Source organism: Apteryx mantelli, chromosome 4, assembly GCF_036417845.1.
Source record: "Apteryx mantelli isolate bAptMan1 chromosome 4, bAptMan1.hap1, whole genome shotgun sequence".
Taxonomy (NCBI): Eukaryota; Metazoa; Chordata; class Aves; order Apterygiformes; family Apterygidae; genus Apteryx; species Apteryx mantelli.
In genome coordinates this window covers 48,476,893-48,501,598 of record NC_089981.1, presented here as the reverse complement: position 1 = coordinate 48,501,598, position 24,706 = coordinate 48,476,893, and the positions used below count along the sequence as shown (strand labels likewise).

The following is a 24,706-nucleotide window of genomic DNA, read 5'->3' as shown; positions in this document are numbered from 1 at the left end:
GGCGCGGCCAGCGCAGCGGCCTCCGTGCGGCGGGATGGCGGCGGCGCCGCGCTGCGCGGGGAGGCGGCGGCCCGCGGCCGCCCTGCTGCTGCCGCTGGCGGTGCTGCTGCTGGCGGGCGCGGCGGGCGCCGGGCAGCTCTCCAAGTGGGAGCTCCCGGTGCCCATGGTGAGTGCGGGGGCGCCGGAGGGGCTCCCTGCCCCGCCCCGCCGCCGCCACTGCCGGGCCCGCTGGCCGTGGCGGTGGTCGGGGTGCGCGGGGCGGAGGATTAGGCCTCGCCCGGCCCCCGCGGGGGGAGCGCCGGGGCGGCCCGCGGCCTGCGCCTGAGCCGGGCCCGGGGCGGCGGCGGCGGCGCCCCCTTCCCGGCCGGGCCCGCTGCCGCCTCTGGCGCCTCGGCGGCGCCGCGGGGGGAGGACCAGGCGGCGGGACCCGGCCCCTGGGAGCCCGAGACCGGGGCTTTTAGCCGCGGGAGCGCGGGTGTCGGGGAAGGGGAGGTGTTTCCCGGGCCTCGCTCGCCCTGTGCCTGTGCGGAGTTGCGTGGTAAAAGGCCGGTTGTTTCGTTAAACTTGGGTTTACTAAGCGGTGAGAGTTAGTAATGCACGCTTCTGGTGAGGCTTTGGAGCTTCACGAGCAAAATTAAAGAGCTTTGATTAACATTCCTGTTGGTTCTAGGAACAAAAGGGTTTTTTTTTTGGAGGGGGGGTGACTAAAGTGTAAGCCTTCTTATAAGGAAGAAAATGCAAATCATTTTAATAAACTGAGATGAAATAGATTCAGTTTTGCAGAACAACTCCCCCCCTCCCCCCAAGCCTCTCATGCCGTCTTTAAAAGTAGATTGAAGGGGTGGTGAAGCATGACTGGAAAATCCAGTAAGGCTGGCTCCTAATTTGCCATTCACTTTCATTACTGTATTGACTTAAAATTCTGAGTGGAAGAAGATAACATTTATTTAAGCTGGGTGACACTGAACTCACTAATATTTTCTCTTTCTTTTGTCCATGCAGGGGAAGAAGTTTTTTAACTTTGGGAAGATTCTCTTCAGCAACACCACCATCTTCTTCAGGTGTAAGTGAGCACAAGAGATTAACCTATTCTACTGGCTGTTTGACACAGCCCCTACTTAATATTTGGGACTCAAAACACTGAAAAGTACTTAATCGTACTAGTTGTGGTGACAGATAATCTCCTGGTACTAGATGTAGGCCACTGGTCTGATATGGTTGGGTGTGTTAGCAGCCTTGAAGCCGCCCAGGTTAGGCTGCAGCAGGAGTGGATGGTTCTACTCTGGCTGTTTGTGGAAAGGGTGAGATGAGCAATGGGAGCCCAACTTCATTTCAGATAGAGTATACTTAGGTGTGGGATGTGCTGAGCCCCCTGATGAGGTGTCCTTGTCGTATTTCAGATATGTTAAATTGGTCTGGCTGGGAGGTTTGGCATGGAATGGGACAGGGCCTGTTGCGCTGTAGGGTGGCTGATGCCAGCATGCAGGAGGCAGTGCTTTTGAGACCCTGTTCCTTCGTAGTTGGGTACCTCCACAAGTGATAAGGGAATGTTATTGGACACTATGGTAGAGCCCTTTTGAGAGCTGAGTTATCTCTTCCTGATCACAGTGTGCGAGCGAGCTAAGGAGAAGTTTTTTGTTCTTTCTATTGCTCTTCCCTGATCTCGCCAGGGCTATGAATTATCTGGGTTAGTGCAATAAGCTGAGTTTCTGTAAAATAGCCTCTCATGTAAATATGCGGACCTCATTGAGGTGGCAGTCTCATATGGACGTAGGTGACTTGTGGATGTAAACAGATGATTTAAAGGCTGAAATCTTTCCCATGCACTTTGAGTGCTTTGAGGGACTATTTGCACCAGAAAGACACCTGCCCTTCTTGGCCTGATGCCTCAAAGGGAGTTTAAGTGCCTCCGTTAATCCCATATGAATCTAAAATGGGAGGCTTATACTAAGGTAGTTATTAGTGAACGCTCATCAGTTCTAGATTAGGGTTTCCCATTTGTCCAGTGTAGCTCAAATGTTGAGTTTCACAGCTTGCAGCTAGACAGCTGCAAGTGTGCTGCTGCAGAATCAAAATGTAGAAATCTGATGCTTGGGGGGAAAAGAGGTTTTGAAAAGGGTATCTGGAGCTTTCATTAGTTTTTTTTTTTTTTTTGATCTAAAGTTTAATAGAAATAATGAGCTTATACTAACATGACATCTAAGATTTGAAACCTCACTGTAACCTCTCTGGTAAATCTGATTATGAGGTATATGGGTGAAATAACCAAGAGAAGGAAGGAGTCAAGGCAGAGAGGAAATATGATTTGCTTACTGTAAGACAGGTTTGTGGCAGAACTGGCAGTAAGAATCAGGTCTCCTGGCTCCTGTAGTAGGCTTCATCAACTTCACTTTGCTGTCAGCTTTTAAACAGGGATTAAGCTGTAAAATTCTGTAGTCAAGATGCCTATTTTACATACCACTGTGATTAAAAGATTTACATGAGTTTAGATAATGAATCACTTGCAGACTTGGGAGCAAAGGCTAAGAATCTAATATCAGTTTCTCAGCCTAGGTGATATTTAACCTGTATCTGATATTGACTGCCTAAGAATTGGTGTGTCAAGTAAAGCTTCATCTTTATTGTCTTTCCTTCCTTCTTTGCTCTTGTCTATGTGGAAACTGGTCTCTTCTTCTGTTTGTTGTCGGTTGCTTCTTCCACCTGCTCTGTAGTGTTCATGCAGCATCCTGGCCCTTCTTGTCAAGCAAGATTTCTCATGTGTTTTTGGTGAGGACCTGTATTTCCTCCTGCTCTTTTCTTTCCCCTTCTTGATTTTTATGGTGTAATCCATGTACTGGCATCTAATGATTTCTTCTGCTTCTGACTGGGAAGGACTGCCACTGATGCTTATTATTGTCTGCAGTGAATTTATTTTTATCTGCTACTTTTCTAAGTGCTATCTTCAAAGGCATTTGGCTTCCTGTCTAGGATCGTGGTAGATATCCTGCTTTCATCTGTATGTTAGTGCAAAGACTGCATTTGAACTGAATGTTGCCGGTTTTGTTTGAAGGCTAATGAACTTTGATTTCCATGTTGCTGAATTCAGTAAATGCCATGAATGTCTTTTCACTCTTTTGTAGTACTTCTTTAAGATTTCTGTCAGCAGTTAAGATGTTTGCCTAGATCGATGGATTATTATAGTTGTGATTTGTTTCGCCTTTTTATTGGTGTTACTGCTGAACATACATACAGTTTCAATAATGTCTGTCTTGATGTTTGGTATTTTTTGATCCCTACTATTTTTCTTTGTAGCACTTTTTTGAGGTGTTCCTCACTTGCCCATTGCCCATTGTTATCAAAAAAGCCTTTGTCTTTTAGGAATTTGCCATCTACCCACATCACTGCGTTGTGTTGCCTCTCCATTTCTTTGTTGTTCCATCTGTCACATCTATGGCTCCGTAGAGGATGTATGCCCTGTTTTCAGACTTACCAGGAGGAGTCATAGGGAAACTCTTATTTTTCAGTAATTGCATTCCGTTCTTTTTTAAATCTTTGATATTAGGGGTCCAGTTTTTGAGTCCTTAGCTCTGCATATACTTGTTCTGGCAGTCATGTGGCTTAAAGCAGGGTTAGTCAGGTAAGACTCCATGGCAGGGTCTTTTAACTAGTTACATATTTTTCTGCTATGGTCAATGTGGAAATGTTCATTAGCAGAAATTCTGTACATGTAACATATCTGTGGGCTTCTAGTTTGACGTGAATATTCCCTGTGAAGGTATGGGACTTCTTGGCTGCTAGTAATGTGCTATCAACTCATTTCTCTGAGCAAAAACACAAACATTTTCTGGCAAAACAGAAACATAATCATTTAAATGACTCTTCTGAAGTTCTGAGTAACCACTGCTCATTTTGTTTACATGTGAAGTTTATGTTCTTAATATAAAATTCTCTTCATTGGGCTTTAGTTTCAGAATGATATTTGAAACAAAAATCACATGATAAAAATCTTTACTGAGTAAATTCTTATGTTTCTTCTTCCATGTCTATTGTTCTTTAATAAATTCTGAAGATTGTGTTAGGTAGGATTGTAACTTTGACAGTGAGCTGATGTATGGATAGCTTGTTCGTGGCTGTTAACTTGCAAACTCTTTCCACTTATTGTCTTGGTGGTGATATTGGTATGCTTAAATATTGGAATATTTAAATTATCGATATAAATTGCCGTTAGCATTAACCTGTTCTTAACTTTATATGCTTGCTGTATGCTAGATGTACCTTAGTAAAGCAAATCCTTTATTATAGTTGCAATCACTGGGAGTCACTACTGTTGTCTTGTTTGGTATTTGCAGTTGCTGGGATATTCCTGGATGTTATAAGAACAAAAAGCTTCCAAACAGTCTTCACTCTAATAGAATTGTGTAATGTTATGATGGCATTCTCTTTTCCATATACTTCTCCTTTTTACTTAACAGTAATGGATTATTTAAGGATAAAGGTTTTCTATTGTTTTGTTTTCAGTTTCTTATTTAAAATGGATTTTTTTAATTACAGTAGTAGGAGAATGTAAAGAAAAGTGTGGTAGATAAAGATAGATAAAGGATATCTTACATGTTCTTTCTTTCTAGTTGAAGGGGATGAGAAGGCTTGTGATCACTCCCAAAGTTACAATGTTACTTGGTACTTGAGATATTCCGATTGCTACAATGAAGTCTTCAACTTTGGGGTAAGAATTGTGTGGAAAAACACAGGTTATGATTTTTATGATTAAGCAGATCTGGGGGTCATGAGGTTGGAGATTTCTTATTTGCATCCCCATTGCTTGGTGAGCCTGAAAGAGACACTCTTCCATTGTAAGATAAAAAGTTTCTGCATCAGTGGGAAGTTAAGAATGGTGAGGAGCTTGTTGGAATTGCTGGCTTCTCTGCGTTTTGGGTGACATTAAAATGTTTTTCAGAATTTTTCTAAACCCAGAAGTTTAAATAATAAATACATCAACTCTAAACTGAACTGTGTATCTGTTAGATGAAAATATTGTTTACAACAGAATACTTAGTCACAGCAAATAGAAAAATAAAATATTTTTGTGTTCAATTTTGTTCTTTCCCCATATACATTGTGAGTACTAGTGATTTATACAAAATGTATAATGTTTCTCTCAAATGTGATAGGACACACAACTGATTTACAGTATTTGTAACACATTTTCCATATTTGCTTAAAATAGTTAACTATGACAGTTGTAACTACTAACCTAGCACAGTTCTGAGATCTTTAATCTTTCAGGTAATAATGTAGAATTTGTTCATGAGGACTTGAGCTTATGCTGGTTTTTGCACCTCCACTGTAGCAGTATTGAGACTTCATTTGAGTTAAGCATTGATTCTTGCTCAAAGCCTACATGTAAATTACTTCTATTTTTTTCCTTTCCTGGAGCAAGGAAGAATAGTCTTGTGGGAGCTTGATGGCCTTCATCCTATTAGATTCTCTTCAAGGATGTATACAGAGAGAAATTATGCTCCTTTCTAGGACTTGCAGCTGCCTGTTGAGATAAACCATGTGATATATTGGTTGACAATCTAAATTCTATTCTGTGTCTGACAGGATGAACAGGCAGAGTATTATTTTGGAACTACATCTGAGGAGCATCCGGGTTGGTCAGGATACTATGCCATGGCTTCTCTCTTCTTTCCAAACTGCTCTGAGCTCTTCAGGCCCCAGGTATGGGTAGAAACTTTAGTTTGCTCTGTTCTCTCATGTGATGTACAAGGAAGTTGACAGTTCTTGTTATAGTTGTGTTACCATCACATCTGAGGATCACCAACCTACCATTGTAGGTTGGGAGGTACTTTTTTTGTTTTCAAACTGCAACAGTGATTTCTTAATTTTGGCTTATTTCCGGCTTGCTACTCAAAATCTGGCCCATCTGAAAACTTAAAGTTCAGTGCTTTCTTTTGTTTGTGGTCTTGTGTTCTGCATTGTTATTTCATTTAATACTGTGAGTTGGCTTAGAGGCTACTGGTAGTTGAGTAGGAGTGTGCATCTCTGGGGGCAGAGTAAAGCTCCCACTGAATTTGAGTTAATAAAGAGCTGGGGTTTTTTTGCCTAGATAATGTTAATCTGTACTAATGGAAGTGAAAGAATGATGAGAAATGAGTTACTTAAACACTGATAACATTGAAAAATGAAAAATATATAGACAGTGCAGAAGGGTGTTTGAAACAAACTAGATGAAAGGGACAAGAAGTAAGAACAATACAGGGAAATGTGTGCGGACAAGCTCTACACCAGTTGTGTATCACTGGGGAAGATGCACAGTCATACTAATGACAAATATCAGTAAACTCACTGTCTTTGTTTAATGGTGTACCTATTTAAGAATTCAAGGTAAGTTACACAACATTGCATCTGTAGTCTATCATTACCGGTTTAAACAAAGAGTTATGGATAGAGAATACTTGGAATACTGGGAAATGTCTCGTAACTATTGAATCTAGCATATTTATTAAGGAGAAAGAAATCCCTAAAAGTGACTTTAAAAGGATTTTTAATAATCTGTTCGTGTGCCTCTAATTCCTTTGACAGCTGAACATGGCTTGAAAGGTTTAAAAATATGTATATGCTGCCTGCTTTTTATGTTTAGTTTTATCCAAAATGTTAGTTATGCTTTTCCTTGGTTTTATAGAAAAGATCTCGAGGTCTCAGCTGTGTAACACTAACTCAGGCATCTTAACTGAATGTAAGAGTTGGTAAAGCTGGGATTTTTAAAGTCTTTAAGTGACTTTTCTTAAGATTCCTCTGAAAAGTCAACTGAAGTCTTAAAAAAGAAATACCCAAGAGGAATATCTTTTGTTAAATTTTGACAGAAACTTCTTTTGGTTGTTCAGCTCTGTTTCTTGTGGTACAGTAGTTTCACTAGTTCAAGACCCCATACTTTGGGAGACTTGGCAAAACCCGAATCTCTAATAGACTCCCAGTCTTCTAGGCACCTTTTTTGCATGGACCGAGGCAGAAGTCTCCAAATCTTGTTTCTGTCCTTGTAGATTTCATCTAGTAATGGAAGTATCCAACAGATTTGATATTTGGAAAAAATAAATTTATTCCATTACTATAATGCCTGTGGGTTCAGTTCTAAAAGTAAAGACCTGGTTGGGGGGGGGGGTGGGTGGGAAACCAACTTCAAAATGACAAAATATTAATCTAAAGAAGTATTCAGGACTCCTATGTATGGGAAATTGTTTGATTCAGAGAAATGAAAACTGATACTGCTGTTCAGTGTATCCTTCCTTATATACAATTGAATGTGCTGGAAGCTCTTCTGGTAGAGTAATGTCACGTTAATGTAAAGTGCCTATAAACACTTTTTTATTTTTATTTTACAGGTTTTCTATAAAGAATTTGTTCATCCAGAGCCCCTCTCACCTGAGAAACAAGAGGTGGTAATTTTTTTTTTCCATCTAATGAGTGAGAGTAGGAGTGGAAGAGACACTTTTGGCATATTGATTTATCTATTATCTGCTTTTCTTTAAGGGCTTAAAAGATAAGAAGGGGAGTGGAGCAAATCACACGACGGTGGCAGATAAAACAGTATGTATACTGAATTTAAAGATGACTTGGAATCCAACAGTTTTTCTGTATTTATATTTCTTACTAAAGCAAATTGCTTCTAGTGTTCACAGGGATTGTGTGGTTTTGCATGTAGTTTTTTGAGACCTGTGGTGGTTTTAGTGTCAAACTAAGTAGTTGCGTGTGGAAAAACAGAAAACAGGGTACCAATATTTGTACAGCTTCCTTCATATGAAATATAGATTTCATAGCATCCAAACTGATCTACAAACTAAAATTTAAAAATAGCTTATTTAAAAAAGTAATTTAGTTTATACAAAATATATCTACCAGCTTTAAAATAAAATAATCATTGATAAGAATCCATTATCAGTTGTCATTAATATTCAGAGATTACATTTGGTTTCATCTTTAATCGATCTTTTGAAACACTGTACCTGACAAGTTGAATGACTCTACTTAATTTTCAAATCTGTTAATATTTTTTACTAAGTATTATGTTCAAGCCTTAATCAGAAACAGTTGTCAAAGTAATTTCAGCTTGAATGTCTTGGTGGCCCACAAAGCAAATGTATTTAACTCCCTGTGTACCAACTGGGCCAGTTACTTTAAAGTTGAAAGTGAATAGCTACATGTGCAATTGTGAAATAAGGAATTAATACAGCAAAAAATGGAGATATTTTAAAAGCAAAGTAGTGTATAAAAATGTATCAGTCTTCTTTTAAGTTTAATATATTTTTTTAACTAAGCATTTTAACTTCAGCCAATTTGAACATAAACTTATTTCTGATGCATAAGATTCTGTTGTCTTTAGATCTTTTAGTCAAGATAATTCTTAATAGAAATGTGTGCTCTTAATAATTAAATTCTCTTGGAGAGGCACGTATAAAAAGTCTTGTACTAATTCTACAGTGGTCATGTGAGTGGCCTATGTGTATATAGTTCTATTTTAACCCTTAACTCTTTGTAAATTATTGTAGTTTCTGAGATAGCTGGAACTTCTTAAGTTGTGGAATTCACAGCTTTGTTTACTGGTACTCAAATTTGGTTTGGTTTAAGGTGCAAATATTTAATTTGGACAAGCTTCCTCTGTTGCTAATTTACTAGCAGTGTTTGAGTCTTACAGATAAGAGAGATGTTGCAGAGCCAGGAGTAGGTTTCCACAGGAAATGACTGATAAGGAAATTTTTACTTCTCCTCGGACCTCTTCTGTCTTGCATTATAAAATTCAACATTCACCAGGGAAGCTGAGGATTTATATGTAGTTGTACTGTTGCCAACCATTTGCTTTCAAGAAGTATCTTTGTAAGCATCCTAATGTTCCTAGAGTGAGAACAAGGAGTAGGACACTTTGCTGAATTCTTTGTAGTTTTTGGAGTGCCTTTATTAAATAACTCTTGCAATAACCCAGTGTTAAATTTGTAAATAAGCCCTGATCACCTCTCAAGTCTTTGAGGATTCTTCTGGATTCAAATGTAAGCAAATCTCAGACTACCTTTTTAAGTATTATGTCTAATAAGTGGATTTAAAACTTATATATAAGATTTTCGTTAACAAATTTTAGAGATTAACTTTGCTGTTAGGCAGAAGACATCATCCATATCAGGAGAAGCTGCTTTTTCTTGTTTTTTGGACTATGTGCTATCTACATGTAGGCGTTTTATTTTCAGGCAATGAATGCTGTTATTAAAACTTGGCGAGATGGGCCATATATATTTATTGTGCAAATTGGAATTTCAGCTGTGAAAGACTCTACTAATAAAGTTAAAAGAATGGAGAAAACAACACCTTCCTCTAATCTCAAAGAGAAGCTCTTTACAAGTAAGATAGCTGTTTATACAGTAAGCTAAAAATAGATATTGCACTTCTTGATGTATACCAGCCTGACTGACTGTTCAAAGATACTTTTTAATATATACTGAATGGCCTGTTTTCATAAGACACCATCTTTTACATCATATAGTTGTAAATATTCCCTACTACAGCTTTTCGTACTGTACAAAAATAAGTAATCAAGTGTCTTGAAGGTCCCATGGCTGTCAATTTGTCAGTTTTATGATGGACATAAAGAACCCCAAGTAGTTCAATTTTGAGGTTTAGTGTTGTATTTTAAGAATGTCCAAATCAATGTGGTGATTTTAATAAGCTTCAAATCGTGTAGAACACTGAAAAATCAAGATTGTCACCTTGAAATTATAATACAATATACCTAACTGCATTAATAACCTATCCAAATTTTTTAGAAGTCTGAAAATTCCCCTAAAAAAACCCTTAAATTAAGTATGGTTTCCAACTTCTCTGTTACATATGAATCTACAGCACAAATTACTTTTGAGTACTACATGAGCTACTTTGTAATGGCTTAGTTGAATGTGTTATGAGTCTTAACTTTCTCTTTGATTAAAACACAAGTTAGATTTAAAAGCTTACTCTATGTGAACACTTGGAATTTCTTTATCCTTGAGTAGAAATCAGTTAAGTACTTTATCCTGGCTTCCTGCTTTTGGTTCTTGATCAAATTGATTATTGGATTGTCTTTTGACAGTGACAGTAGAACTGAAGGGGCCATATGAGTATCTCTCACTTGCAGACTATCCTCTGATGATTGTAAGTAAAACTGCTTTTATTTGACCTATAAAGTTGTGAGCTGAACGAATCCCTTTTAAATATCCTCCTGGAATGCAGTAGGAAAAACAGAGCTGATGGTTCAGAAGAAGAAATTTAATAGAGTTTTTTTTTCTTTTTAAATAGAAAATAAGGAAAATGAACATAAGCTTCAGGTGTTCACATATGCCAGTAACACCCTCCTCCTCTTAATGGTATAACTTATTGCCTGTCAAACTTGTAATGCCAAAAGCTATCAATGTCCTTAGCTCTAAATTGAGCAGCTTTGCTGACACACTGTTTTTCTCCTTAGCTCGTGTCTCAGGAAATTTGCTATTCTATGCTTTTGTTTACAGTTACGCTTTCATTTGTCATTGCTTTCTTTGTCCTTTTATAGCCTCATCCTCTTCCCTCCACCAGCTGTCTTCTACTCCATGAGGTAGTCCTCAATATTGTCTGACACAGGAAGCATAATTGAACTACAAAGAGATAATCCCTTTTACTCAAAGACACTGCTGACTCTGTTGTTAGTTCCCTCTGTCTATAAGGCTAAGAAAATAAATGAGCTTAAACAGTAATACAGTATAGACAGACTCTAGCTGGGGATCAATAAGAAGTAAGGTTTTTAGCCTGAGTGCTTTGGCAAGAGTGGCCTGTAACTAGTAGGAGAGAGGATAGCGTTTTTGAAATGTATATTTTACTTCCTATGGAAGTAAAAAGCCTCCAGCAGCAATTCTGACACTCAGTTCAGTAAGTGAAAATATCCAAGTGTGACAGGTCCAAAAAAAGGTTTCTGTCTACGTGCTTCTGTAATGAAACATCTCAACAGAAACTGGCATGTTTTACCATTTAAACTGCATGGATCACTCGGAGATGAAGATCTGTAAGGATCAGTCTGCTGTCCTCATAAGGTGTTTTAGTTTGTGAAAGTTTGAGGATCGTAGAGCAAACTTCAGTAATTGCTTTTAAAAAAAACCCCTACCCTCTGCAAGAGGAGACTGCTTGATTGTTACTGTCCTATACTTTGGCTAAGAACTTCTTGATATTCATTTGGTGTTTCCCTCTCTACTTTTAATCCCTCTTCTTTCTCAGTCGCAATGCCCTTTTTTAAATTCAACCTGCTGGGGTATGCTGTTATGATTTAGAAACTTCAGCACTGTGCAACAGTCAAGCTTATTGTTCAGTATGTGAGATAATGTACATCTGAAAGTTCTTCTGAAGCAAGCAATGCTGAACTGAAAAAATCACAAAATATTAATGTTCAAATGAATTTCTAGGTTTCTTCTTCAATCCAGATTTTTGGCTGACCTAAAGTTTGGTCAAAAACAACTTTGCTGAAAATTATCTTGTGAGAGCAGTTATCAGAGTCTTTGAACAGTACAATTACAACCATCAGTTTCTAATCTCTGTTCTGTGAGATGATGTATAAAGATGACTTGTAAGGGTTTTGTTTGGTTGGTTGGTTGTTTTTTGTTTTTTGTTTTTTGTTTTTTTTGCACAGAGTACTGTAAACGTATGATGAAGTTAACAATAGAACAATGTGTGAAAAGTGGCAGGGTTTCTGGCTACTTGATGTGCCCATACTCTTATCTGAGATTTTGGAAGCTAGTAGCACTTACTTCTTCCCTTAGAAGAATCTGCTGTGAATAAATTTCACTTCAAAAGTGAAATTGCTCAGATTTTTTTTTTTTTTTTAATTCTCTCTGTTCACGGTGAAAAATTAGACAGTCACAGTAATGGAATCCAGAGAAGATGACAAATGAAACAATACTTATTTCTAGTCATTTTTGTATGCAAAATTTCAAAAGCTGGTATGCTTAAGAAGAAAATATAGCTGTCTTACATCCACAGATGGAAATAAGGAAATGATTTGGAGGTTTAAGGGTCCTATTTCTTGCTTTTCCTTGTGTAACAGTTCTTCATGGTGATGTGTATTGTGTACGTATTCTTCGGGGTTCTATGGCTTGCGTGGTCAGCCTGTTACTGGAGGGATCTCCTGAGGATCCAGTTCTGGATTGGTGCTGTTATCTTCCTGGGGATGCTCGAGAAAGCTGTCTTCTATGCAGAGTTCCAGAATATCCGCTACACAGGGGAATCTGGTACGTAACCAGTGCAGCTTGCAGTTTCATTGGTGGGGGGAAAAGCAGTAATGGCTTGTGCTAGCATATACTGAATTTGGGCGATAGATACATTTTAAGTATATGATTACTTGAGGATTGCTTCAGAACAAAGAACAGGGAACAAACATTTTTCTATCTTTTTCATGTTTTAAATGCTTTTTATGATCTCTTGACAGTCTGCTTTTGCCTTGTTTCCTTTCCTTTACACAAAGGTGCAGTGCTTAAAGCTAAAATGTAATGTTCTCTGATTCTAAGGGTAGTGTCTTATCCATATGGATATATTCTTGAGTGTATTCACTGTAGTGCTGACTTAAGGTTTAAAATAGGATTTCCCAAGCGTAGCTTGTAATTCATTTGTGGTAATTGGTATTAGCCTTGGAAAGGGACTTTGAAATTCCTTGCAGAACATGAGCATTGCAGATGATTCTTGGTATTTGTTCTTTAGCCTCATAAGCCATCTTAAGTGACTCTATCCAAATAAAATCTTGGGACTCAATAGTTTTTATTATTATTATTTTTTTTTAGGATGGATGCATAAAAATTAAACTCTACAAGTAAAACTTCATTATGACTTTGTTAATTGGCCACAATCCCAGTACAGAAGTTACAAACTTTAACAGCCTACTTTCTGAAAATAATCATCTCTGCTCTCGTACTGCTACTACCTGCAGCAGTTAATAAAACATAAATTATGTCTTTAATAACCTGGCCTCCTCTTCTTTCCTTTTGGTAGTCCAAGGAGCATTGATACTGGCAGAACTGCTTTCGGCTGTGAAACGTTCCTTGGCTCGAACTCTGGTCATTATAGTCAGCCTAGGATATGGGATAGTCAAGTGAGTAATTACTTCCCTGATGATACAAATTTAGAATGTGGTTGTATTATATTAAAAAGCTTTTCATTGTTGGCTTTTAAAAACTTATTCACTTCCCTATACTTTGCTGCTTAAAAGGTAGGTGCTTAAGCTAAGTGCTGTAAAGAACTTGACTTCTTCACTAGCTAATAGAGAGACACACACACATCCATATGGTGATTTGTCGTCTTTCCAGCCCTTCCCTGTGCCACTGTGGGGTTGGTGTCTGAATCACTGTCGAGATAGCTTTTTTTCCCCAGTGACTAGGAAGGGAGCCTTATATGCCTAACTTCCAGGCAAGCAGAGCTTCTGGAAGTGGAAAAGTCATGAATCTCTGAAAGCAGATCTGCTGCTAGCAGCGAGTTTCTATTCTGTCGATAGGGGATCTACTTTTGAAGGCTTCTGCTGTGAAGATAGCTGCTCATCTGTCTGCCCCTAGCTGTGTTCAGTGATAAATTTACATGCTGTGGGGGAGTGGAAGTTTGCAACAAGCGTGGGTGTGCTGGGGGAAGTGGGAAAGAAGAGGTGGGCTGGGACTTTCCTGAAACAATAATGAAAAACTGAACAGGTTAACTTGCTAACAGTCCTGTTTTCTATTTCTTCCTTAGCTATATTGCACTATAAGACAAAACCAACAGTAAGCTTAGAGCACCATAATAAAATGATTTCCTTGATCTAGAAGTGGCTTGTCATGAGAACCTTTTACTTGCATGTCTGTTGCCTTATTGTAGATTCAGGTGGATATGATTTTCCTCCCTTCCCTCACCCCCACACACTTGATCTAAATTTCTCTTTCTTTTCCTACAGGCCTCGCCTTGGAGTTACTCTTCACAAAGTAGTTATGGCTGGAGCCCTTTATCTATTATTTTCTGGCATGGAAGGTGTTCTTAGAGTCACAGGGGTCAGTAATTGCATCTTGAATTTTCCCGTATACCACAGATACTACTGGCCTTATTTATTTATATATGCTCAAGAATCCCAGGGTTATGCTAAACAAAGGGGACTGAGACAATGAAATGCTTAAACTCTGAGACCACAGATGTGGGTTGTGGACAAGTAATTTAAGTTCCATTTCTCCTCTGTTTATCAGGATATAATTCTGTGTGTTCTGAAGTAATTTTCATAGTTTTGAGATTAGTCTGGTTTCAGACACCCTATATTCTGCCCAGATACCCATGTCTAATACTTCAGATTAGTTTGGGGTGTCTGTGTGTAGGGCAAGTCGCAGGCACAAATGTACAGTTTGTCACCTGGCTACAAATCTAAAAAATGCTTAAACTGCTTTTTGAGGCAGTACCTGGGGAAGTGCATGTGAGTGGTGCTGCTACTTGCTTCATTCTAGAAGAGGGACATCTCAGGGTGTAGATTTTGTTTTGTTTGATATCTTGAGACAAGATATTTAACATGTCATATATTTGGTACCTTTTCAGTTTTTCTATAACACTGTGGCTCTGATAGCAAACTTGGCCCTGTCCATGATTGATGCCTGTATTATTTTGTGGATATCCTTTCATAAATTACAGAATGTGACAAACTTATTTACATAACTCTTTCTGTTGAGTGCTTAAAGGCAGTAAGCTGTGATTAGGGGCTAATTTGCATGTCAGTTGGGACTTTGATAGGTTTTGATGGACCATAAGGGCGACTTTTGCCACTTTGAGTGGTAATTCTTCATTGGAGTATTCAGTTCTTCCATGCATAGTGTAAATGCTTTAACTGCCACATCTCTAACAAGCTGATGACTAGTTTTCTGTAATGGAAGTAGTCAGGGCACATGATTGCAGCAATCACCTCAGTAGCGGCTCCTTTTGGTGGTGTTGGATTTAACTTACTCAGGAGAACTACTTCTCGCCTTGCTGGTGGAGAATTGGGAACTGACAGTGCGGTATGGCCTGCTTTTGACCTTTTTAAACCACTCGGTGCCTTGGGCTGGACACTTGGTTTAAACCTTCTGCTTCTGTAGTAAAACTCAGAAGTGTTGTGGTCAAGTACTTGTTTTCTCATAAAATAGCTTGACACTGCTCACTTGATTCTTCTGTACCTTGTTTCCATTTCAGCTTGTTCTCACTGGCTCTCTCTTTGTCTCCAGGCCCAGAATGATCTTGCCTCCTTGGCTTTTATTCCCCTGGCTTTCCTAGACACTGCCTTGTGCTGGTGGATATCCTTCACTATTTTACTTGGTGGGGTGTGTTTTCTTTCAGGAAAAAAAAAATTTTTTTTTTTTTTTTTTGGAAAGTCTTTTTGGCAGAATTTTTTTTTAACCAGCTTCAAGGATGTGTTTTTTCTACTTCTGTGAAATTTAATCTAAACTCTGTAATTGAGTGTTTAGATAAGCCTTTGCTACAGCCAGTGCAAGGAAAATTAGGTTACTGGTAGATAACCTGTTTTAGAGCAGCTCCTGAACATAGACTGCTTAGTCTGTCTATCTGTGATTGTTGAAGTGTGATGTTTGTTTTGATGTAGCACTGCAGCTACTGTACTGTTGTACAACAGTAGTGATCTTTGGAGAACTGAGTCGGTTTACGTTGTTGGGGAAAAGTTTCTTACCAATGCCAAAGCTAAATTCTTTCTGTAAAATTTGGACTCATCTTGAAATAGATGACAAAATGGGGCAGAGTTAACTTTTTGATGTCCTGATATATCACATCCAGACAATCATAATCTACTGTGACTTTAAGAATTGCTGTCAAATGCTGAACTCAAAGCACCATATGGCAACATTCAACATCCCCAATAAGAGAATAGTTTGCTGCCCAATTATGACAGCCCTTCTTCTCTCCTACCTTGATGTTTCTCCTAAAAACTTGTTCAGTCACTATGGAAATAAAATCGTAGGCAAAAGGTGAAGACACATGTATGTAGTGTCTAATTGGATTTTAACCTGCTTGTAGTTCAGACTTGATCTTCTGTTCATCTGAAGTACACCTGACACTCTTCTGTAGGGGCGGACCCCAGTCGAAAATAGATACTTAAATAGTGTTGGGATGTGACGATAGTTCTAGGTTTAGATGACTAAATGACTTAAAAGGGATGGATTCTACTGTTGCAAAATACTGTTTAGCACCACTGCCATCAGATGACCTTCTCTTCTACTGTGAGTCTGGCCTACCTGTTAGAGGGTTAACTGGGGGGAGAGGGGGTAATTGCTTATGAGATCTATCTCCTCTTAAGTCTGTGACCAGCTTGTCCCTTCAGAGGCTTTCCTTGACTTCCTGTACATATTCATCAGCCTGACTCAAACAATGAAACTGCTAAAACTTCGGAGGAATGTTGTAAAACTCTCTTTGTATCGGCACTTCACCAATACACTCATCTTGGCAGTAGCAGGTAAGCAGAAAATTACATTCATCAAATAAGAGCACTTCCCATTTCAGTATATGGCTTGATTTGATTGCTAAAGCAGATCTTTTGAGTTTTGTGGCATTTCTGTAAATGCAGTCAAAATACTTGCTATTTCTAACACTTGACTCCTTTTTAATAGTGGGTCTTCGACAAGTGTTATGTTGCTACTTCAGAGGCAGTGGATTATTCGTCTTGGTGTTAGTAAGATCAGTAGTTCTATGCAATTGCTCTAACAGAGCACCTTCTTCCCTCCTAATAATTATGTTTTGCTCCCTGGCAGCTTTATGCTATGGTATTAACTCAAAAATTTTTTTTTGCCAAAATCACAGCCCTTAGTGCTGTGGGATTTTAAGATGTCTTCTGGCTCTGCATTATTGACAAGATCATGTTTAGTGTTTCTTCCTCCTCCATTGAAGGCCAGAGCAACTCTTGGAAAAACAATATTCTTAATACTGTAAAAGAATGTCCTCTCTGGGAGAAGAGAGATTCAACCTTTCTGTCAATTTGCAGTGGTAATAAACTAAACACAAAGGATAAATCTGTTTAAATGTGTTAGTGCTGCAAGGTGCTTAGCTTCTCTTCTCTATCTCGACATGCTATCTGTACAATGAGTAGAAAACTTCTAACCACTCTGTTCTGTATTTCCAAACAACAGCATTCATTTAATGAACAATTCTGATTAAATTCCTTGCAGCACCTGATTCTTAACTGTAGAACTCATTAGTGGAGGGAAGTCTCATCTTTTAAAATCATGGTGAGAGCTTAGTTTGAGCATTGGAACTCTTATGGGTCAGGATTTGAATGCTTAGGCATTCAGGCAGATCAGATGCTTCAGTTACTTAAAGGTAGGTTTTATTTGTCAACTGGTAAAGAAACCGTGGTTTGGAGACTTGATAAAGGCATGTGGAGTTTGGCTAAATACTTTTTTGCTTGTTTTTATGCCTTGGATCTCTGACGAAGCAATAACAAGAGATACTGGTCTGTGACTCAGGCTTGGAGTGCATAAACTTCTGTAATAAGGTCAGCGCAATAAGAACGTTTTGTTTCTAAAACTAATAAATCGTATTCCAGTATTTAGGTCTTCACCCTTTTTTGGGAAAGCTTTACAAATAAAATCCGGTTAGTCCTATACAAATACTAGCATATTTAATAGTAATAAGCAGTTTGTTTGGTTTAATCTTGCAGCATCCATTGTATTTATCATCTGGACCACCATGAAGTTCAGGCTGGTGGATTGTCAGTCGGTGAGTTTGTATCTTGAATGCTTTCTGTGACTGGTGCCTCCTGATAAGTTTACATTTGTCAGTGCAAGAGGTAAGATTGGGAATTCTGGAATGGATTTTTTTCTGTGGATTGTTTCTAGAGTAGTATAGCATACACAAAACTGTCTCACTGTTGTGGGAGGCTCGCCTCTTTGTATCTTACCCTGGGAAAGAACTGAGGAGGTAGATGCTCTTTTTCCTCAACTTGTTCTACTTGTGCTGCTGTTCTCCTTTACAGGACTGGCAGGAGCTGTGGGTGGATGATGCCATCTGGCGTTTGTTGTTCTCAATGATCCTTTTTGTCATCATGATTCTGTGGAGGCCATCTGCCAACAACCAAAGGTTCAGCTTTTCTTACTTTCTAAAAATGCTGTTTTGGGGGAAAGCTTATCTATCCAAAGAAGCCCTGGTGGATAATTTCAGTTGCTGTATGCTGATCCATAGGGATACTAAGCAATTTGTGTAGGGGCTTGAGGAAAAGTAAAATTAGCTGTCTGTCTCTTTTCATCTCAAGAAGCATAAGGAGACATGAAGATAAATTCACCGCCAGGAAGAGATTCTATTTAAAAAGAAATGGTTTGAACTCTTGATTACATAGTTGAGCATAGATCTGGCTTAAAAACAATGAACAGCCCAGAACAGTCAAATGATACGAACATCAGGGTAATAAATCTCCTACATAGCAAGAGATACTCTTCCAAGGTAGCCCTCATTCTTTCCCTCCTGAAGGTTTGCTTTCTCACCGCTGTCTGAAGAAGAGGATGATGATGAACAGAAGGAGCCAATGTTAAAGGAAAGCTTTGGTAAGACCAAAATTATTTCCACCCCTGCTCTCCTCATTTTAGTGTTGAAGGGACACCTCTGGAGAAGGTGGTCTTCTGTTTTCTGACAAAAAGATGAATACTGATGTAAAAGTAGACTAAATGCCTCCCTATTGCCATTTTTTTTATGCAGCTGTAGAGGAACAGCACCATGAGGTTCAGTCTTTACATCTGGGTGTTTCAGATGACACTGAACACACTGCTGTTGTGGCTGCTCTACCATGTTCACTAGACATTGTTTACATAAGCAAAGCTTTGGGTTTAGATCCAGTCATGATGACAAGGGGTTCTCAGACATTGTTGCCAGGCAGCAGATTAGTTTGCAATTCTTTTAAAAATCTAGTTTAAAGACTCTCATGTTTTATCAGTTCTCTGAACTCTGCAGTTTATTTTCCATATCCTAAGGGCCTAGTACAGGTATGTTCAATGTAAACATATGGATTGGTCATGAAAGAGTCCAGGTTTATAAAACTAGGTTACACCTTTCTTGCCACTCCCTCCCTACTACTGTAATAACCCTCCCTTTCCCCTGCCTCCCATCTCCCGACCACATCTGTTGTCCTTGTAGCAATATTATTTACAGTTGTATAAAAGGTAGGGTGACATTTCAGCTGCTGCTGACAGTCCCCAAATCAATTCTGCTGGGATATGTCAGCACTTTTTGAGTTGTTTAAGAGGTGAAGAGGAGTGTGTTATCTCCTTCGTGCATTTGGCCAGTCAGCTGTATCTGGCTATCTGCCAGGCTGGGGGAGACATGCTGCCCCTCAGCTTTAAAGCCAGTCAAATGACTCGTCAGTAGGTAAAATAAATTTTAGTGGTTGCTATGTCCTTGAGCTGTATGCTGTGTATGCTTGGCTTAGAGAAAAGGAATAGAAATTGATTTTCCTAGGTGAGATTAAGTACATATTTCTGCAAGATAAATTCAGGAAAATTAGTTTTGCCCTTTTTAAATGTAGCTACTCCACTGCCTTTGTCAGGAAAAATACTACAAGCCTTTTAAAAGGAAAGATTCCTTTTAAAGAATAGCTTGTTTTTCTTAATCATTCCATCTCTTTAGATTTCCTGAAATATTCTGAATAAACACACTTTCACTTACAGTCCATGAACAATTATAGTTCAGTTATCCCGATCTTGTTTCCTCCTTTGTCTTTAGAGGGAATGAAAATGAGAAGTACAAAACAAGAACCAAATGGGAATGTGAAAGCAAACAAAGTTGTGAGTATGTCCTCCTTTTCTAGAGGGAGATAGATCCATCTCTTTTGGTTGTCGCCCCCCCCAAGAGTAACTCACAGACATGCAAAGTGTTCAGCCTGTAAATGCAAGTTTCCTGGGTTACTTCAGAGTGGAAGGGAGTGGGTCAAATTGTTGTATGTGTACAGTACTTGTGATAAAAGATAAATAGAGGTTTTGCATATGATTTCCTATAAATGCGACGAAGACTTTAGAATTCAGTCTGTTCTGTAGAAATGTTTGCACAATCCAGTATAGATAGAACTATTCCATATAATGCTGTATTCTGAGAATGACTAATACACTCTTTACAAGTTTGTCAAGCTGAGAGGGAGGCTGAGCCATATTTTAAATAAATTAATTGCCTTCTAATTTTGAGTGATTCACTACTCAAATGGGGTGATGTGTATATTATTATGTAACTACCTAAAGAGTTTGGGTGGTGCATTTTTAATATATCTGCATTTTTCACATGTGGCTCATAAGCAGAGGGCTTATTCTCTATGGATGAATTCGCATTCAGCTAGGAGGTAGAAAATACATTTGTATTCTATCTCAGAATCTTTTCATGGATTTCAGGTATAAATTTAAGAGGAAAGAACCTATAGGAATTCCTGATAATAGAAACTTTTGTCATTAGCATTCTTTTTCTCAAAGGTTGATTGCAACCATATACTTATTATCCGAGGTTAATGTGAAAATTTTGTGTTTTCTATTGGGGGGGGTGCAAAAAGAGTTAATTCTTCAACCTCAGACAAGCATATTTGTATTGTGAATTAGAATGTTTTCATCAGTTAGAGTGAGTAATCCTAACAATGCAATGAGACTTACTTCTGCAAAATCTAGCTTGTGCTATTTAATAATTTTCCATCTATAAAATCTTCTAAAGGTAACGATTTTCTGTGGGAAACTAAGCCATACTACATAAATAATCGGAGTCCTGAGAGCCTGCTTTGCCTAGTAGCCTTTAGATTATAACTTATTCCAACTTTGTAATAGTCTTTTCCTTGGAACATGTTTTCTGTAATTCAGAAACCTCATTTTGAGGGTTTATTTGAACTGGCATTATAATTATAGTGTGTTTCTCAAGAAGGCTGACAGGAAAAAAAGGCTTGTGTGTATGACAGCATTTTGGGAAAACTGACTTTTGTTCTCCACTTCATTTCTGTGCTTGTAGCAGGAGGATGACCTGAAGTGGGTAGAAGAGAATGTTCCTTCTTCAGTAACTGATGTGTGAGTATTTTTGTAGTTACAATAAAAGCAGGTTCCTTGGACAAAAGAATGCAACCATGCTAGAATGCCCGATAACTTGCATGTTGCACCTATCTGAGCAGATAGTTCACCTGAGAATTGGCCTTTGACTTCTCGTCGGGCTTCCACCTGGCTATATGCGGTGTCTCAGACTTGCAGTCCATGTCACTTGAAGGCATGCTGAATTAAGGAACAGTCTCTTGATTATGAAGCCATAGGCTGATTTGTTTGTGCTTCAGTGAAGTTAAACAAAACAAAGCAAGAACAAAAAACAAAAAACCCAAAGAACAAACCCCTCTTTCCCTCTGATTAGTGCTGTGAAAGTTCCTTTGAGTGTCTTGCCAGATGTAAACCATTGAATAATTTCACTTAGGACTGTACTTGATTTGGAATGTCTGTCTGAATCATTTTTATGATCCTGGCAAGATAGCTGTATAGGCAGTCCCTATCTATTTTGCTTTTGATACTAATTTTTACATCCTAAAAAGTCAGTGGCTATGTCTAAATTTTTTGTAGTTAAACAGAAGTCCACAGATTTACTATATTCACAAATCTGAACAGCAAATTTTAGCAGAGACTCTGGAATTAAATTAAAAAAAACGAAAACAAAACTCTGCTTGTAGTCTGTTAAAGACAAGGTAAGAAGCAAGGCTTTAAGAGGCTGCCTTGAGAGAAAAAAAAAAGTGTATTTTCCCAATAATATTTGTTTTCCCAGGTCCTGCATTTATTTTTGAAGAATGTGGTAGGATGCCTTAAGGAAAAAAAAACAAGAACTAGATGTTATAAGCTAGGAAAGGGCACTTTCAGGTACTCTGCTGCAGACCTTCCTGTTCTTGTAAGTATGTTGATCAGGACTGTGAAGAGGTGAGATCCTAATAGATAGACAGAAGGTCTCTCGTTGCTGGAAAGGCTACACTGCTAGTGTAATTTGTTTTGTTCATAGGGCATGTTTTTTTACAATACAGGCTCATATTGTAAATGTCAGCGTTCGTATATTGGCAAAATGTTTCCTTTGTAGTTGTAGCCAAACTAGTAAGATGCTTGGAATGATGCAGGTTATTTCATGTCAACTTATAAGTTGTTTATTTGGCAATGAGAAGTTTAGGAACTGAGAACAAAATAGTTTTGGAACTGTGAAGGTGATTCAGGATACACCTTGGTCTCTTCTTCCTTTTTTGTGTCTTTCTCTAACTTCCATGTGTGTGTTTGAAACATCTGTATGTCTTCATTCCTGTTCTCCTTTGCCCTAAAAAAATAAAGGTGCAAAATAAGGTTGAAAACAGTTCTTGATACCTGCTCTTGGTAGGTGCTCTAGTTCACTTAATCTTTTTTTTTTTTTTTTCTCCCTCCTCTCTCTTGCAGTGCTCTTCCAGCTCTCCTGGATTCAGATGAGGTCAGTAAACAAATCTTTAGTACAAATCAGCCTTCTCGCATGCCACCAGAGTTATGAGTCATGTGTTAACTTGGCTTACTAGAACTGGGTTCTCTGATCTTGCCAGTGCAACAGGAAAATACTACAAGGGGAGGGAGAGTGGCCACAACCAATGATGCAACTTGTTAGAATACAAATGAGTCTTAAAGGTTTGCTGTCTGCGTAGCTCATCCTTTCAATGGTGATTGTACATATACTGAAGAATACAATTTACCACAAGGCAAACTGTTTTTATATTGCTTTACAAGCCCTTTCTGCTGGAGAGAGAGTGAGAGTGAATGTGTGTGTGTGTCTGTGTGCATGTGTGCGCTTGTGCATGTCTTTTTGCATACTGAGTTGTGGTTTTCCCACTCAGTTTCTCCTCTTCCCTTTGTACATGAATTCTTGGGGGAGGGATGTTATGCTGTAGAAAAACAACTGAATTGCATAGCTTGGAGAAGATAGGCTTTTGATTAACATTGTGAGTAACAGATATTGTTGGATCCTTTCATGGTAGGAGATACTCTTGGTATCATGATACTGTTAATTACTGTATCACTTGAAAAGCACTATAATGCATTTAGAGGAAATTATGATAGCAAAGTATTTTTGAATCATCTGGCATAACTTTCTTTGTGCTAGTGTCAAAACATGCATGTTGGAATTCAGAAGGCTTTTCTGGTAGCTGCTTTTTTAAATGCTACACAGCAATGATATAGTGTAGAGGACATTGTGATAGCACTGTGGTTTTAAACAATGGCTTTGTCACATGTTTCTAGTATTATCATGCTCTCTGCTATTGTTATCCACCACCGTTTCCTTTACGGCTGCCTCCAGATACTGTCAGTCAACTTGCTAACAGATAATAAATTTATGCCAGAGTTAAATTGTCAGAAAGATTTAATGAGAAAGAAGGTGAATATTACAGCACTGAAATAAGTATTTGGACTCTCTTTATGTAGTACTCCTTCATATTTTTGTAACTCACAGTAGAATCCCATGCGTAAGTGTTAGAAAGGGGGGTCCATATTAAGCTGATTTCTGGAGCAGGAGGAAACAGTACAACGCATCAGCTAGTGAGGGAGAGTTACTTTCACAACAGTGAAAATTGATGTATGCATGTGAATGACAAATGCATGAAAGACATGACATCTGCCCTGTACTCCTGTGAATTAGGAACTTGTGAATGGAAGGTTATAACTTTATATTCTAAAAGAAAGGGTATACCTGCTGTGTAAGTTGGACTCCTGGCTTAAAATGCATCTGAGCGTGCATTTGTTCTAAATGTGTGAAGCATACCACCTTATTTCTGTATAATGTTAATATGTAGAGCCAAATGACAAAACTAGGTGGCTTTTTTTTGTCTTGCAGGAAAGAATGATTACACACTTTGAAAGGTCCAAAATGGAATGAAGGAGCAGCAAGTGGAGTTTTTGCTATTAGACTTGGAGAAACTCTCTTAAAGTTGCTTGATGGATCAAGTGCATCCTGCTGATTTGTTTCTTCATCTCAGCCTGGGGAGTTTGATGCTGTATTGGCATGAGGGCATCTTGCTGTGGAAGAAGTTCACAAAGACATTGATACACCTTTTGGAAATTTTGAATTTTCAAAGTTGCTGCAAGTTTGGATTTTTAAGCAATTTAAATGTATACTATTCCGGCACCTTCTGTAACTTTTCAAATATTTAATCTGTGAAACTAAAATTCCTAATGTCTGCTTGAGGAGTTTCTATTTCAATGTTATAATTCACTTTTACAGGTCAACTGCCTGTATCATTTTGTGGGGAGGGTGGGAACAGATAGAAATAAGCACTGGAAAAACAACGTACCCATTTTCTGGCAGATACTGGCTTACTGGTGTGGTATGTTGTGTCCAATACAAGTGAGAGGTCTTTAGAGAACAGTTCTTATTACTGAAGGAAATTAGGATGCCAGAAAGGAAATATTTGGAAGAGTTACAGTGATTTGATGGGTTTTTAACAAAATCAAGTGCAATTTTATTCATAACACTGTGTAAGAAAGATTTTTCTATTTTAAATGTCATTGACCTTTAGGTAACAGTTGCATAAAGCTTACATTTGTTGTTGTGGCACATCTCATTGCCGGCAATGTGGTGGACGCCTGGAAAAATGATTTGCCCCTACCTTCCAAGTGTTGCATGAGCTAATTAAATTTAAAAAAAAAACAAAAAACAAAAAAACACACTCCTGCAATGCTCTGCAAGTGTTTGACTATTCATGCTAAGCAGCTATTAACTAGATTAGTTCGGCATA

At 38.5% G+C, this 24,706-nt stretch overlaps 1 protein-coding gene across 1 annotated transcript; it reads left to right on the top strand.

The window, feature by feature from the left end:
- The first annotated feature begins 34 nt into the window (after nucleotides 1–34).
- On the top strand, nucleotides 35–24,153 carry TMEM87A (transmembrane protein 87A). The gene is made up of 20 exons (XM_067296482.1): nucleotides 35–166; nucleotides 1,003–1,063; nucleotides 4,605–4,702; nucleotides 5,581–5,697; nucleotides 7,359–7,412; nucleotides 7,507–7,563; nucleotides 9,213–9,363; nucleotides 10,088–10,149; nucleotides 12,062–12,245; nucleotides 13,000–13,099; nucleotides 13,925–14,018; nucleotides 14,548–14,623; nucleotides 16,340–16,444; nucleotides 17,645–17,703; nucleotides 17,960–18,063; nucleotides 18,451–18,524; nucleotides 19,696–19,757; nucleotides 20,950–21,005; nucleotides 22,386–22,416; nucleotides 23,806–24,153. Exons 1-20 carry the CDS (start codon nucleotides 35–37, stop codon nucleotides 23,845–23,847), a joined length of 1,719 nt encoding a protein of 572 aa, XP_067152583.1. The 3' UTR covers nucleotides 23,848–24,153.
- The last annotated feature ends 553 nt before the right edge of the window (nucleotides 24,154–24,706 follow it).